The following is a 16,923-nucleotide window of genomic DNA, read 5'->3' as shown; positions in this document are numbered from 1 at the left end:
TCTCTGAAGCGGCCCTGATCCTTTTTGCTCAGTGTTTCCAAAGCCACAAGCATCAGCCTGGTGGCGCTGGACTTAGAACCAGGAAGGCCCCGGCAGTTCCCTTCCATCTGCTTCCAGAACCAGTGAGTTGGCCGCGAGTGCAGCTAAGTCATCTGCCTGGAAGAGGCTGGAGCCACCTATCCCATTAAGGAGCTAATTGTCTTTGCCCCCACATAACCAGTGATTCTTCTCTGTAAGCCCTGGCGTTTATTCCACGGTGGGATGCCATGATCCACAGCTTACACGTGTGTCTACGTTTGTAAATTAGGGCTTTGACATGTTTCACGCTGTGACCATTACCCCTCAGGACCACCGACAAGAAGCCTGGAGTCGGGCCAGCTGGGCCCCTGTGCAGCTCCTGTGCAGCTCCCCTGCGTGCCCCCAGGGGTGGGCCAGTCACCCTGTGCCTCTCTGCACCCTTGGCTGGGGCTGGGTGACCCAGGAAACAACCCCACGGGGCTGGGATCTCAGGATGGGCCTTGCCCCGCCTGGCTGGAGGCCTGCCCTTGGCACGTGCCCCCAACAGCCGAGTTTCAACACTGGGCTGCAGGAAAGTGAGCAATCCCAGAAAAAGCGGCTTCTCGGCGACCCCCAGTCCTGACGGTTCCCCAGGAAGCAACAAGGCCTCCATCAGGGCCTCTTGCTTAAGGAGCTACACAACTGTTCAGCCTCAAACACTCCTTCAATCTGTTTCCAGAAGCCCTTCTCCATAAAACGGTACCAAGAAAACTCCCTCACGGGGCCAGGCTGAACACGCCCCCCTCGGATGGAACCTTCCTCATTTAGCACAGGTGGCCAAAGGAGAAAGGCTCCCTCAGACGTCATCAGCAGGACAATATCCACAAGGTGAACTTTTTTCACCCCAAATTAGTCTCTTGAATCATGTTTTTAACCTCAAAATGTCCAGCAGTTCAGGCTTATAAAACATTTTATAGAAAACCCTGCAGCAGTGACCTTTCTTTATGGTTTGTTAGAGAGACGGCCTGAGATTGCAGGACCCCCCACCCCCCAACCAGTGCACCCCACTGTGTGGGCACCGTGTGCTAATGCGTGGACACTGCCCTCGGGGCTTCCCCTCCCTGTCACAAGGACGCAGTGAAACACCAGACTCCATCACGGGGACTCAAGTCGGCACCGAGGATGGGGGAAGAATGAGCTCCCAGAACCAGATTTACTCATTTAAAAAGGATTCCTTTAACATCTTCACCTGATGGAAAAGGACTGAGTACATTTTGGCTAAAGTAATTCTAGAAGCTTGAGAGAACAAGGGGATCAGGAAGAGCTCTGGAGTTGGGGAGTCCCGGGTTTGAGACCAGGGCCAGCACCTGACGTGATCTATTATTCTAGACAAGCTACCCCCTTTCCAGTTCTTCACCATGAAGGGAGTATAATCCCCCCTATGTCGTGGGGCTGGTGTTACAACAGTTGACAGCCCAGGACACTATGCACCAAATGCCACCTTGCAGGGCACACGACAGGCCGTCTGCCCCGCGGCTGCTCCTGCAGGACTCGGTGGAGGGAGCGCTGCTGCCAGTGCTGCTGTTCCTGCAGAGTCCCCAGGGCCACCCTGGGAAGCCGCTGGGCCTGAGAGCCCTGGAGCGGGGCAAGCTGTGGGGGTCCGTCATGGATCCCAGGGCCTGCTTTTCCCTTTCTTTAGTTGGGTGATGTTTCTTTAACCTGTTAAAAATGCTTTCTTCTCACTAAGGGAGATTCCTGCCAAGTCCCAGTGGCTCCTTTTGGGTCTGAACATGGTTGAAGGAGGCCAAGGCCGGGGCTGGGAGAGGGAGCAGATAGCGTTGGGCCTCCATCCCGGCAGCAACCACTCAGCCTGAGCCTGGGCCTCGAGCGTGCAGGAAGGGAAGGCAGTGCCTCCGAGGATGGTCAGCATGACTCAGCCAGCCCTGCAGCTGTCACCCCTGCTCCTGCCATGCCCCACATCTCCCGCCTCCCTGGACAGCCCTTTCCCTGTGCTTTCTCTTCTCCCAACCCCTCTCTGCTCCAGCAGCTGCCTCTGCTGGAGGGGCTTGCTCATCAGCACTGCCTGCAAAAGTCCTGTCCTGCCTACGGGCTGCCTCTGTGATGGGAACATCATCTGTGGTGTCCCTTTTGCATATAGTTTCCTACGGCCTCAGTCTTCTTCGGGCATGCAAACCCTTACACATGCCACCCACCCCAGCTCTAACACTTACTGATCCCCCCTTTCTAGTTACCCCAACACTAAGCTGGGAGTCTCCAGAAGACAGGAATGGCATCTGATTAGTTTCTGTTCTCGGACCTCTCCCCAGCCCACAAGCCCTGCAGAGGACCTGGTACACAGCTGCTCCCAGGGAAACGTTTGCTGAACGACACTGAATGGGTTTGTTCTCAGTGTACTGTGCGAGGGAGGACTGAGTGGGGTGTGTGTGTGGGGGGGGGGGCGAGAGAGGCCTCAGTCAGTGCATCGAGTGCCAGATAAGCCTCTCCAAGCTGGTGCATGCATACCAGCGGAGAGCTCGGGCAGCGGGCTGCTCAGTGGCTGCCTTGCTCCAAGACCGAGTTTTCCTTTGAAGGAGAGCAAGCAGAGAAGGCCTGTGCAGCTCTTCAAAATTGGCACCTGGGAAACCTCTGCAGGCCTTGGAGGCTCTGCTCTTCCCACAGAGTCGGGCACTCTAACATCCCCACCATGTCCCCTCTGTGCTCTGGCCCCTCATCCCTGAGGGAGCCCCAATCATGCTAACCTGGGGTGGAAGGGGTGCGGCTGGCAGCCCTGGAAGGTGGGCCCAAGGTCTGGGGAGGGTGCTGAGGGGTTCAGCACAGGCATCAGAACCAATGGTGTGGCACCAGGGCAGTCGTGAGCCTGAATGTCAACGCTGCCGCTTCACAGCTCTGCCAAAAAGAACTTTCCGTGGGTATGCCCTTCTGCGCTGTCCAAGGTGGCCACTAGCCATGAGCAACAGCTGGGCACATGCAATGTGCCTGGTGGGACTGGGGAACTGAATTTTAAATTTTAAAAAATTTTAGCTTTCAATTCAAATTTCAATAGTCACGCGCAGTGAGTGGCTGCCACGCTGGAGAGCACAGTGTGTAAGGTGGATGGTCCTACCTGCACAGGGTTGTGGTGACGATGAAGTGAGAGGATGCAGTGAGGAGCCCGAGTTCCCCAGATATACCGGGCACTCAGTAAATGTTTGCTTTTGATGTTAACACAGAGCTTCTGGTGACTCAGAAAAGGAAAGATCGAAGTATTTTTTAAAGGAAACTGGGGGCTTTGGGGGGTGCTGATACCCAGCAATGCCTCTGCTGGCCCTGACGGCTGCTCCCCATCCCTGCAGACGGCTCTGCCCAGGGCCCAAGTGAGGCCCAGGGACCCCAAGTCCCCCCTGCAGGGAAGGATGCAGGGCCTTTCCCAGGACAGGCTGCCAGCGGGACAACCTTCAGGGAACGGTGATGGCTTATGTCAGGGGACCTCCTGAAACTTCAGCATGCAAGTTCACAGATAAAGAAAGGCCAAGAACACGCTGAGAAGGGTTTAACACCACGCCCAAAAACAAAACCATCCACTGCTGTCTCAGAAGCCGTGAAATACCTACCTAAGGATGTTCTCTCTCCCTACCCACACTGATATCACTACCCGGAGAGCAAACTTGCCCGTCTTCTGTCACAGGATACCTTAGAGGAAATCCTTCGTGTCACAGTTCACCCAACCTAGAACCTAGACTGGGGTCAGCACGCTGACAGCACCCTGCCAGTGCACCCCAGTGAGAGCACCCCACCAGCACACCCAGGTGAGAGCACCCTGTCAGCGCACCCCGGTGAGGGCACCCCCGATCAGTGCGCCCCGGTGAGATCACCCCGCCAGCACACCCAGGTGAGAGCACCCTGTCAGCGCACCCCGGTGAGGGCACCCCCGATCAGTGCGCCCCGGTGAGATCACCCCGCCAGCGTACCCCGGTGAGGGCACCCCCGATCAGCGCATGCTGCCCATCTGCTCACTGCCTGGGACTAATGACTCGCTACAGAGGCAGAGCCGGGGAGTTCAACAGAGACCCTTGGCCCACGAAGCTGAAAATGGCTGGGCCTTCAGAGATGGTTTGCCAGCCCCTGAATGAGGACCCTGGCTCTGATTTCCTCTTCGGTCTTGTAAGGCAGGTTGATTCTACTCTTTCTTCCATGTCCTGGAGGGGTTTGAATGACGGGTGTAAGAACGTGTGTGTGCCTGCAGCTGGATGAGACGTGGAGGGGAGAGAAGGGGGCAGGGGTGGCTGCAGGTGCCCACGACACCTTCCTGCCCTCTCTCCACGGCCCTTGCCCACCCCAGTCTTCTTCGGAAGCCCCAGGACACCACCAGTAGCTTAACACTCGATCCCCCTTCAGTGCATAAATGCAAACACCCCAGACCAGTGCCATTTCCAGTCCCCGTCCCTGCGTCCACTGATGAGCTTAGCAGAGCCAGCTCTTTACCTCGAAGGAGGGAATCTGGGAGGAGGGGGTGGCTCCTGGAGGAAGGGAAAGGATAACAGACAGACCCGGGAGTGCCGCCAGCACCTCCGACCTTGGCTCCCTAAGAACCAGTTCCGAAGGTCTCTGTTGGGTTCTGTCTGCTGTGTTTGTGTTATGTTCACGTTGTCTCGGTCCTTTGGTGTGGAGGGTAAGGGGCTAAACCCTGAGCCAGTATAGCTGCACATAAATACACAGAGGAGAGGTTTACACACTGTGTCTCAGTCAGTATCTGCATGGAGAATGCCCCAAGGACATATTCTCTTCTCTAGGTACTGGTTGTGAGATCAACAACAAAAAATAAATGAGCTTCACTTGGGTAACATTTTTCTACTTACTGGAACAAATATATTCTGCGAGCTTTTCTGCATTTCCACATTGTTCTCCTTCTGTATCCAGGCCAATTTTACTCACTGGAAAAGAACAAAGAGATGTATCTCTTTACATGGCGATTGAAATCCTTTTGTGCTTGTGTTGTTTTAATGTGCAAATACATAGGCATGCACTTTACAAGTCATAGAGACAGAACCCCTGCCTGAAAGCAGCTCATGAAGATCACAGGTGCTGTCAGACCCCAGGGCCCTGTTCTTCCCAGATGTGTGCTTTGGGGCCAGATGCTAACTTCCCTGAGCCCCGCTTGGCTCATCTGTAAGTGGGGAAACACCAGCCGCGTGGGACCGTTCTAAGGATCACCTGAGGTGATAAGAACAAATTGTTCACAGTCTAGGAGGAGTTTGACAAAGGCTGCTTTCTTCCCCTGAGAGACTTTTCAGCCAACTGGGAGATGGTGGGCATTTGGGACCCTGCTTTTCGCAGGGGTCTGCCCTAGCCCTTGTTTTATTGGGGAGCCAGGCCAGTCCCCATTCAGAGAGGTGTCCTGGGATGGCATGGCCAGACTGCACAAAAGGGAGGGGAGGAAAGGTTTCCTAATCATCTGCCAACAGGGACCCACTGTGCATGCAGGACACTCACGGTGAGGGGCTGTGTCCCCCACTTTTGTGAGACTCCTGCTTGTGAACTGACTGAGAACCAGAAAGACCCAGCTCCACTGCCTTTTGCCACAAAACTAATACGTGGTCTCTCTGCAGAAACAGTTGATGAAAGAGGCCTGGGGCCAGCTTGGTCAGCACCCCTCCCTGCTTCCCTGAGAAGAGGTGCTGTGGGCTGGCCTTCCATTTTGGTCATGCAGGAGCCTGGCCAATACCAAACTGTAGCTGAAATGCCAACACCTGCAGCTTTTCATTTACAGGTCACAGGAAAATGTGCTGTGTCAAAGAGAAAGAAGTCACATGCAGCTGTGAGCTACCTGAGACCAATGCCCGCCGGCCCGACTGGGCCCCCCTCCTCTGTCTGAGGTAGGCAGGTCTAAATGCCACAAAGTGCCCTGAAAGCCTCCCTGGAACCGACCTGGGGAATAAGTACTTGCAGTGATGCTGGAACCTTATGTTGATACTCGTATGCGTGTTTCTCTGAGCAACCTGACTGTGGGAGCCATACCTGGACCGCCACTGGCTGTTGTATACTGCATCATTTGGTCCCTGCCACACCCGTGAGTGAGACCATTTAGACAGAGGAAGCCGAGGCTCTGTCTGTGTGGGCAGGGATGGGCTCCATGCTGTGGCCCTCAATACATGCTTGAGGAATTGCGGGACACTGATTACGTGCTTCGACTTGGCGGGCCTGGGCTGGGGGACCTGATCAGCCCCTGGGGAGGGTGGTGGGCACGGGCGACAGCGCCCTCCACAGCCCCCCAGGCCTGAGAAAGTGAGGCCGGAGGCAGGCCCCATTTCCTCACCCCAAAGTACAATCGTTGGGGAGGGCTTGCCGGAGAAAAACCCCACCCCCGTGCCTTACCCGTACCCTCCACCCTCTTCGTTACCGGAGCAACTCCTGCACCTTTTCAATCAACCTTCACGCCCTCTCAGAACCAATCCAAGCCTTTAACCCCTACAGCCACCCCGCCCTCTAAACCGCCCGATATAAGCTTGTACTCTCCCCTAATAAACTCTCTTGGCTTCTTCATCCTAAAAGAAAGGTGTCCCGCCTGTTCCTTTCTCGCCGCCCTCCATACTTTGCACGCCTCCGCCGGGGACCGGGCCCAGTCCCCCGCCTCGCCCTCGCCTCCGGGAAAGAGCCCCCGCCGCCGGTACCCTCCGAGCAATCCTGAGAGCCTGGGATTTGGCAGCCGGCCGCCACTCCCCCCCACTAGAAGAGTCAACGACGACCGCAAGGAATGTGTGGGATAAAGATCTGGTCCAAGCCTCTGCCCCACGGTGGCAGAGCCGGGATTTGAACCCAAGTTTGGCCAGGCTGGCTCTGCTCTAGTGGGTACTAGTGACTCACAATGAAACCACATTACTCACAACTGTGTTCAATAAACCAGGCTGACTGTAGACAACCTAACATACTGTATTTTTCATGCTGGACTCTGGCACTATGGAGCCAGTTTTCTGGGCTTGTGTAAACCTGAAGAGCGAAATTCCCTGATGGTTGATGCCGAGGCTAAAAAGGTACCCTATGGTGAATCTGAAGGTAAAGTAAAATCCTTGGTATAAAAGCAAACCAGGAAGAATCAAGAAATGAGATTTTTAGACAAGGTGATAGTTAAGATGATCTCTGTAAAGTCTTTTTTTCCCAAAGTTTATGGGAAAACATGGTGATGAAAATATTTAAAAAAGGCTATGGCTTGAAAAACGGTAAAACCTCTGCATTTATCAGTGGGGCATAGTGGCTTCAGGAACCTGCAGTCATGAATTTAAATAACGGTTGTAGCACTTGTAAGTGTGCAACTCTGGCAACTCACGTCCTCTCCCTTAGGCTCAGTTTTTTTTTTTTTTTTTTTTTTTTTTTGTTTTTATTCAGGAAAATGGGCTTACTAAAACCTTCCCCATGGAAATGAGGAATTACAGATGAAGTGCACAGCAGGGTGCCTGGTGCATAATGAAGGCTCAATGCAGTAGCTGTTATCAGTGATGCTGGTAACTGTAGAGGAGACTTTGTTCCAAAACTGCAAATGTAAGTAGGCCTTAATGGACTTATCCTATGAGGAGTCTTTGTATGTTTTTGGTTCAGTTAAGTTATCTTCCAGGAGGTAACTAGTTTGGCTTTATGCTGCCTAGCAGCAGGGACCACTAAGTGGCTCCCAGGTTTCAAGCCTGCAAATCAGCACACCTCACCCCGGGACAACCAGGGGTCAGTCTCCAGGGATCAGCCCACAAGCCAACCAACTCTGCTTCTTCAAAACAACGTGAAATCTTACTAAAATAAGCAAAAATTATCCAACTGGGACAAAAAAATATTCCCAGGAGGTTTATATAGACCAATAATAAAGTCACACAGCATGTATTTTTCTCCATCTACTAGTAATTAATAATTCTGCAAAATTTTAAGTCAAGTTGCAACATTTATGAAGCAACACACCCATTTTGAGAGTAAGACCTTCTCTCATTGGATTTCCATACTGACATTTTAGCTGTTCATTAAACATTGGTTTTCATTTCTACTTTGAGAAAAATTTCTACCTTTTTCCCTCTTTGCTTTAAATGTCCCACTGGCCTGACCCAGTCCACAGTCTCTGGGACCCCAATGTTCGCTGGTATTTAAGCCCTAGTGTCATCCATCCCCCTTGAGTGTGGGCTGGACTTGCTGACTTGATTCAAACAAAGAGAACAAGGTAGAAGTGATGGGATATCAATTCTGAGATTAAATTCGAAGAGGACTGGGGCTCCTTGGGTGCTCTCTCTCAGCACGCCTGACCATGTCGCCTGATCATGTTGTGAGGCTGCCCAGCAGAGAGGCCCACTGTGTGAGCTGGGAGCAGATCCCCTGAGGCCACCAGCCATGTGGGTGAGCTCAGATGCAGATCCGACCCCCACTGGAGACTCCTGCAGTCCTGGCTGGCAGCTTGACTGCAGCCAGGGCAGAGACTCTGAGCTAGAAGAGCCCATCTAAGCCAGGCCCAGATTTCTGACCCACAGAAGGAGGGTGTGAGCAGGGGAGGAGTAGCATGGTGATGGGCTATGGGCTCCATACAGGGGAGTCGGTCAAATAAGTCAATAGATGACTTGAATATATTTGTTTCACTGCAATTTTATCAGCAGTAAGTATTATATATTTAATCACTTTCTGCAATTAATAAGCAAAATATATTTTTAATGGAATTAAAGTGTTTAAAAAAAAGACTAAGCCATTTTTTGGTGTTTTATTTTAATCTTGATTGCTTACCTAGAGAAGCAGTAGCACTTCCAACCACATACACTGATTTGGCATTCCATTTTTCTCTCAGAGACTTTTTCCAGACTGTAAAACATGAAATTATACTTAAGAGAGTTGCAAATACCAAAGGGGCCCAAGGTTGCTTGTTCAGCCTAAGAAACTTGTGAGCAAGGCAAACTGTTAATAACTAAACCTAAAGAATATCATCTCAAACTAATATATATTCTACAGGCAAATTATTTAAAGTCACTTTCATAACGTTTCAGTTTGCTTTACCTGGAATATTAACTGGTTTCCACAGTTGGCACTAAAAACATTTTAATGTTTACTAGCAAACAAACATAACTTGCAGAATCAATTTGCAAGGTAGTATAAAATAAAAACATCTAGACTTCTAAAGAAAAAGTCACTGGTCATTATAAAAAGCAACTTAATTGTCTAATAAAGTGATAAAATTGGTTTTATTGGGGACATACATCTGAAAGCAGTCAACAAAGTGTCATTTCAGATAAGTAGGCTCATTTAAATCCATTAGGATCAAAGAAAAGATAATAAATTTCAAGTCTATAAACTAACAAAATTTAATACAGAACTCTACCATGTTGTGACTAAAAAAAAAAAAAACTTTAAATTTGGATTAAAGAAATAGAAGGAGAAAAGAGATTGCATAACTAAATCATAAGGCCACTGGGCATTCAATAAATTTTTACATTTTACAAGACAGATTTCTTCTTAAAATCTGATTGTGAGCTTAACTTTCCTTTAAATTCAACAGTGTTATACTACCTTTTTTACTCCTATGGGAAATTCCCTTTTAAATAGTAACCAAGATTTAGTTTCACCTTCTCTCGTACCACAGAAATGTAAATAATACTTTCTATTAAGAAACTATCCATGGCACATGAACAAACCATTGCAGCAGATTAATGATTGGTGAGAGCACTGGATGACGAGCAGGTGAGCTTCAATCCAGCTCTGGCCCAAAGCCCCTGCAAGTTCCTGGGCAGTCAGTTAACCCATCTTGTCTATTCCTTCAGCAGGAAAACTGGGATTAGCTACACCAACCCTGTCTATTTCATATGGTTGTTGTGAGAATCAAAATGGGAAAATATAGGGGAAAGTGCTTTCTAACAGTAAAGCACATTTTCATCATCTTCATCTTCAATGTACATATAAAAGAAAGTAATATAATGTAAGACAAAGCATCACGAGACCCCATTGGGAGAGAGCCCATGTGCTTGTCCATTGTGAATTTTCTCTCTCATTCTGAAAATAAGTGTCCCTGGTTCTGAGTTGCCACACTGACTCCACAGCGTGGGTCCTCGTGCCCAAGAAAATCATCAAACTTTTTCTTTAACAAGAGGTGAATGTGTATTTGAAGTCACCAAGAGGGCAATTGTTAAACTATAATGAAAGCCTAACTAAAAATAAATAATAACAGCTAATCCCCACTGTCTTTATGCACATGATAAATGCTCTTTACCAGGAAATGTCCCGAAAGCTTTTCTTTGGGATTCAGACTCCGTAACTTGAATCCTAAGTCTGCAGCTTACAGATTGGGTGGTCTTGGAGGGTCTCGTACACTCTGTCCTTCAGACTCCTCATCTGTCACGTGGAAATACCAATCATAGCTACGTCCCAGGTTAAAGATGTAGGAGTGTTTGGCACAGAGCAGGCATTCAATAAAGTTCCATTATCCAGCAGTGGAAGTAATAATCCTGCAATGCAGCTATTGTGATCCCACTTTGAAGACAAGGAAACAGAGGCTTAGAGAGGTCCAGGAACTCACCATAGTCCAAAGAGCTGCCTGAACCCAGGGCTCACTCCAAAGCCCTTGCAGGTGACTGCTCTACCCTGCTGCCACCCACTTTTACCATGCAGGTAAGAGCATGGGCTCTGGGGCATCAGGCCTGGGCTTGAAGCCTTGGACAAATGCTTAGTCTTCTCAAGCCTCAGTTTTCTCATCTGTAAAATGAGCATCACAGGACTGTAAGCCTCTGTCTTGTTGCCCAGGGTCTTTAACATAGGGCCTGGTATACAGTAAGCACTTGATAAATGGTAGCTACAAAGCTTTTTGACTGAAGGTTGTTGAAGGTTCAGTCTGAAACCTTGGGCTCTGTTAACAGGCAGTGCCATCTTCACACTGTTTTGATGGAGAGGGAAGGAAGAAGGGTCAAAAAGAAGGCTATGTCATTAAGTGCCTGGTGTGGCACCAAACATTTTCTGGTCTGTGGATGGATTTCCCATCATCTCTTTGAGAAAAGTGGTACTTATCCTATTTTCAGAGGAGGAGCCTGGTACCCAATATATTATGAGAGGAGATACAAGTGCCCAGCAGGTAAACATTTAGAAGACTGCGTGAGAGACTCAGCCTCAGTGACACCTGCCTGGGAGTTCTGGGTGCAGCCTGTGCTCCTGTTTACCATGGAAGTAAATGGGCCACGGCAGCACTAAGCACTCGCTTCATCGGGAGGTGAACAGGCCGTTTTGTGCGGGACATTAAGAAACAGTTTTATAGAAAGGTCATTTTCTGCTCCCTCAAAGGTCTCACAAACGTGAAGAAACTTGGTACCTAAATGCTTTTTTAGCCAAAAGTCATTATAATTTTCAAACCTGAAGTGCAGCTATATTTCTAGACTATTGTATACCCAGCAAAAGAGATAAGACTGAATAAATCTGCAAGGGGATTCCCAGCAGACCCACCCTCACCTTCCGTTTTGTTGTCCTTCTTCAAACACAGCTCCACTGCTTCCACTGCTCTGGGGCTGGTAAAAATGAGTCCCCCGTAACCTTCAGGATGAGACAGCTGCACACCAAAAAAAGCAATAAAGCATTTTATGTGGTAGCTAAACTCAACATCTCCCAGGGAACCATGACCCAAAATTTCAGGTAAAAGACATAGACAAACGCTTAACAGAAGTAACAGGCAAACCAGTTCTTTCCTCCCTCCCTCCTTCATTCCTTCTTTCCATCTCTCCATCCATCCACCCACCCATCTACCTATCCAGCACTTACTGAGTACTTACTACGGGCCTGGGCCTATTCTAGACCTATTAGGATATCCAGTGAATGAGTCAGACACTAGCATTTCCCACAAGAAGCTCACTGTCTAGGGGAGAGACTGAGGGTGCAGCACAAGGCGACAGTGTAACTGGAGCAGAGCGGGAGGCACCTAACTCAGCCTGGGATTGGGGGTGGGAGTAGGTAAGAGGATAGACTTGGCCTGCACCTGCAATAAAACTGGAATGCTCAGCAGTGATATCCCTTTGGAAACCCTGATTTTCCAAGAGAATAATGGTGATATAATTGACTGAACATTTATTCAGAGCTGGGAACTGGGCTGCTTTAAACATATTACCTCACTGAACCTGCTAAACTACCCTGTAATAATTTATGTAATTTTCATCTCATAGATTAAGAAACAGAAGCTCAGTAACAGTAAGGAATGAGTCCCAGGTGAGTGGCCAAGCAGAACACACACGTGTGCCTCTATGATTCCAAGTCTGCGCTCTCGTTCACTACATGTAAACTTACAGAGAGGGTTCAGAACACCCCTAAGGCACCACACTGATGGGCCAGGCTTCTGGGATGCTTGAGTATTTTTACGACTTCTAGGATCTAGAAATGATCTCAGATTATGAGCTCCTTTTTTCCCTTCTAAAGCTGATGCAGAAGAGGATCCCATACCAATTTGGGTCCCTCTTACATTGTTCCCGAGGCAGGCAGACCCAGCACATGGGAACACAGTAGATGCCCAGTCACTGTCTGTTGAGTAAATTATTGAACGTGAATAAGGGAAAGACAGAAAGGCTTTCTGTAAGGAGTGGTGGGCAGGGTGTTGAGGTGCAGAGCACAGGGGTAAACTCCTGGTGCTAACAGAGTTAGCCCAGGAAGCAGGGCAGATACACAAGTCCCATGAACTCACTCCCAGGGCTCTTGTCCCCTTGTCTAGAAGGAGCAGCGCTGGCCGCTGGCAGCAACTGAGTGTCCATTTCTGCAGGCTCCCTGGGCACTGAATCTCTTATTGGAAATAGGTGGTGAGCTTTGCTGGGCACAGTTCTTGCAATATCTGTTACTCCCCAGCTGGCAGCAGAACTGAAGTTGTGGGAGAAGTCCTGGCTTTGAGTCCTAACTCTGCCTTTTACTTACTGGGGACCTTGGCCAAGTTGCCTAACCTGGATCTTAAATTTGAATGACCTCATGTCTAAATAGGAACAATAACAACTCTCCTGCCTACCTGGCAGATTTGGGGTGGGGGTGGACTAGATGAGAGGTTGAATGTGAGAGGATGAGCCCCTGAGAGCGGTGCAGTGGTCTGGGGCTCTCACTGTGCCCTCTCCTGGGCCTCTGTATGTTTCCAAGTCAGGGTGGCCTCCTGGAGGGGTTGTTCTAGAGGCCCAGCCAGAGGACCCCAACAGCAGCAGTGCCCTGGGGCAGGGTGAGGTGGTGTTCCCCTGGTTCTGAAGTTTGGTAGTAAAATGAGGAGCAGTAAAATAAGTCCTTTGGCCTGGGCTGGCAAGGATCCCATGGAAACCACACCCGACATGGTGCTCAGACACTGCAGATCTTACCTTCTCAGAGACACTGGGAAGAGACAAAAACTCAAATGATAAAACCGGGATCAGAGTGGCTTCCAGTCCACATAATCCCAGTTCCTGCAAATGAAAGAATACAGTTCTGCATTGGCCAGGGCTATACTGAAACTAAAGAAAGGGTGATGGGATGAAGTAACAATTAATTCTGAGCCAACGCCTCTGAATTTTAGCAGATCCCCCAATCCCCTGGACTTCATAAGTAAGAAAGAAGACAGCAGCTGATCTCATGCTTACCCTGATATATGGATCCTGGCCACAGTCATCCTCTTTAGGGTCTTTCAGTAAAAGAACCTTCATTTTTACTGGGCAGTCTTCATAGGGTGCTGAGACAGAGAAGGGGAAGAGATCTTAATTTGACCTACAAGACCCTTCCTAAGCAAGGTTGGAGGAGGGTAATCAATGGTTTGCCGATGTGACCTAACCCATGAGCAGGACGACGGAGCCTTAATGGGCTCGTTCCTTCTGCAGACCCACTGATAAGGCCAAAGGAGAGCCTGGTGGAACCTGATACCATTGGAAAGGCGGAGGAGAGCCATTAGTTAAAGCCTCATGTCCTCCGCCCAACAGCTATAGCTCTTAGAAGAGAAGTGATGCAAACTCTGGGTTGTATGGATAACAAATACAAAAATGGTAACCTACATTTTAAGGAAATAAATATTTCTATTTCAAGATAAATATACTAAGCAGAACATTAACACTTCAGGAAATAATTATACTGACACTTCTATTTCTTGACAGAGGTTTTATAAATGTTGTCAAATATCATTAGATAATCTTCCAAAAAATTTCTAACAACCTGGAAAACAGTCTGTCAATATGTATCAAAAGCCTTATACAGTTCATACCTTTCTTTCTGTAAGTTCACTTTTACGAATGATTGTTAAGGCAATACTCATAAATGTGTACAAAGATTAACATAAAAATGTTCCTCTTTGTGTTATTTATAATTGCAAATAACTGGGACCAAGGGGAGAATGGTTAAAAAAATCATGGCACAATTATATGAAATCTTTCAAATATTCATAAATAATTTAATTACATGGAAAAGGGATAAAAAAGAATGTTAAGTGCAAAAAAGCAGAATTCTGAATTGCATAATGTCTGTGTGTGTGTATGCACCAAAACATTAAAGGTGATTATCTGATTATTTCAGGGTGGCAAAATAAATCTCTTTATTATCCCCCAATTTTTTACAATGAATATTATGTTCTTGTATTAAGGGAGGAAAAATGCATTGTAACTACTCTCAAAATAAGTGTTTGTACAGAATTGAAGAAGAAACTCTACAAGAAGCATAGATTATCATCTGTAAGTAGCATTAGCCTCTCCAATTAGTTGCTTAATAAATACTACACAACAGGTGATAATACTCAAACTGATTGTATTGCTTGGAGCAGAAATTTAACTCTGGAAACCATTACTTACAAATTACTACTGAATATATTTCTGCAATATTATACATCCATGGGACACCTTCAGAGAATTTGGCCCAAAATGAACTGCTTTTTAAGCAACCAAACCTGGGTGAACAGTTAATGATTATGAAATCAAGCTGTAAGTATTGCAGTCACTGAGCTTTTTAGCTCGAGATTGGGGCTTTGGGGAGATGGACAGTATCATTTTTATCATTTCCTGAGGTTACTCAAAATGTGTTTCACTCAGAAATTATGAACCTACCCTTCTGCTATGGTCAGCTTTAGGAGTCAACTTGGTTAGGCTATATAGTCCCCACAACTATAATCTAAGAGTTGCTGTAAAGGTATTTTGTAGATGTGATAAATCATTAAGTTGACTCTAAATTTGGGAGATTATTGTCGATAATCTGAGTGAGCCTGATTCAATGCCTTGAAAGGCCTTAAGAGCAGAACTGAAGCTTCCCTGATGGGGAAGAAATTCTACCTGTGGGCAGCAGCCCTTCCTGCTGGTCAGCCTGATGGGTTTCAGCCATGCCTAGCCAGTCCCCAAAGTCGCCTAAGCCAATTCCTTACAATGTCTCACTACACATTTCCTCCAGCTTGTGGTTTGGATTTGGTCATGGCAGTGGTGGTGGTTTTAGCAGTGGCTGGATTGGAGATTCATACTGAAGATTCAACTTTCAATTTTCAGGCTGCAGGAATCTGGCATGACACTGAGTGGCAGGTAAAACTTGGCATTTTCTGCTAAAGCCCAATTCCTTCTGGGGATGAAAAAGCTGAAGCATCTTGCTGTTGGCAGCAGGCAGCCCTGTGGGCACAGAGCCCCAGGCCTGGGCTCTGGGACACCAAACCCAGACACTTTTTCAAAGGATATTTTGGTAATGCTTTCAAATACCAAGGCCATGCTCTCAAAAGAGTGTCTGTATCACTTGGAGGAGGCCTCCCCCGAGCTGGGATCTCCCTCAGGGAAACAGGTCTGCACTATTCACTGGGGGGGGTGGTGGTGGTGGTGGTGGTGGATGGGGATGACCAGCCAATGACGTGCGAACAATGAAGACACAGGCTACTTTCAGGCACCAGGAGGGGAGGTGGAGGAGTTTTGGGGTGCTGACCGCTGGTTACCTCTCCAGGGTGAGCGAGAAGACCTCTGTGAGGAGGGGACATTTGGGTTGAGATATGACTGTTAAGAGTGGTGAGACTTGGGAAGACGGTTGCTGCAAAGGAGAGGCTAGGCCCCCCTATAATTATGCCTAAGAGCCTCCTCCTGAATGCCTCTTTGTTGCTCAGATGTGGCCCTCTCTCTCTAGCTAAGCCAACTTGAAAGGTGAAATCACTGCCCTCCCCCCTACGTGGGATCAGACACCCAGGGGAGTGAATCTCCCTGGCAACGTGGAATATGACTCCCGGGGAGGAATCTAGACCTGGCATCGTGGGACGGAGAACATCTTCTTGACCAAAAGGGGGATGTGAAAGGAAATGAAATAAGCTTCAGTGGCAGAGAGATTCCAAAAGGAGCCGAGAGGTCACTCTGGTGGGCACTCTTACGCACAATTTAGACAACCCTTTTTAGGTTCTAAAGAATTGGGGTAGCTGGTGGTGGATACCTGAAACTATCAAACTACAACCCAGAACCCATGAATCTCGAAGACAATTGTATAAAAATGTAGCTTATAAGGGGTGACAATGGGATTGGGAAAACCATAAGGACCACACTCCCCTTTGTCTAGTTTATGGATGGATGAATAGAAAAATAGGGGAAGGAAACAAACAAACAAACAGACAAAGGTACCCAGTGTTCTTTTTTACTTCAATTGCTCTTATTCACTTTAATTATTATTCTTGTTATTTTTGTGTGTGTGCTAATGAAGGTGTCAGGGATTGATTTAGGTGATGAATGTACAACTATGTAATGGTACTGTGAACAATCGAATGTACGATTTGTTTTGTATGACTGTGTGGTATGTGAATATATCTCAATAAAATGAAGATTTAAAAAAAAAAAAAAAAAAAGAGTGGTGAGAGGCATTCAAGTGTCAGGAAGGGGCCCGGGGCATCCCCAGGAGAGAAGCATGGTGTGACTGGAGCGTAACAGACAGGGTGGACATCAGATTTTATGAGAAATGGGAATCCACTGACAGGCTTGAGCTGGGAGTGACAACAACGGGATCACACTTGAGAGAGGT

At 48.1% G+C, this 16,923-nt stretch overlaps 1 protein-coding gene across 2 annotated transcripts in view; it reads right to left on the bottom strand.

The window, feature by feature from the left end:
* The window catches only part of UROS (uroporphyrinogen III synthase), a 39,385-nt gene that overhangs the window by 17,756 nt on the left and 4,706 nt on the right, over window positions 1–16,923 (bottom strand). For both annotated transcript variants that reach the window (XM_037805133.1, XM_037805134.1), the window contains 5 exons: window positions 13,560–13,648; window positions 13,302–13,385; window positions 11,440–11,536; window positions 8,740–8,814; window positions 4,854–4,928 (listed from right to left, as the gene is read on the bottom strand). In XM_037805133.1, coding sequence (XP_037661061.1) covers window positions 4,854–4,928; window positions 8,740–8,814; window positions 11,440–11,536; window positions 13,302–13,385; window positions 13,560–13,622 — 394 coding nt within the window. In that variant the 5' untranslated portion in view covers window positions 13,623–13,648. The remainder of the gene's footprint in view (window positions 1–4,853; window positions 4,929–8,739; window positions 8,815–11,439; window positions 11,537–13,301; window positions 13,386–13,559; window positions 13,649–16,923) is intronic.

The sequence above is a fragment of the Choloepus didactylus genome, chromosome 15, assembly GCF_015220235.1.
Source record: "Choloepus didactylus isolate mChoDid1 chromosome 15, mChoDid1.pri, whole genome shotgun sequence".
NCBI classification, from domain to species: domain Eukaryota; kingdom Metazoa; phylum Chordata; class Mammalia; order Pilosa; family Megalonychidae; genus Choloepus; species Choloepus didactylus.
Note: the sequence above shows the minus strand (reverse complement) of the source record. Positions and strands in the feature narration are given on the sequence as shown.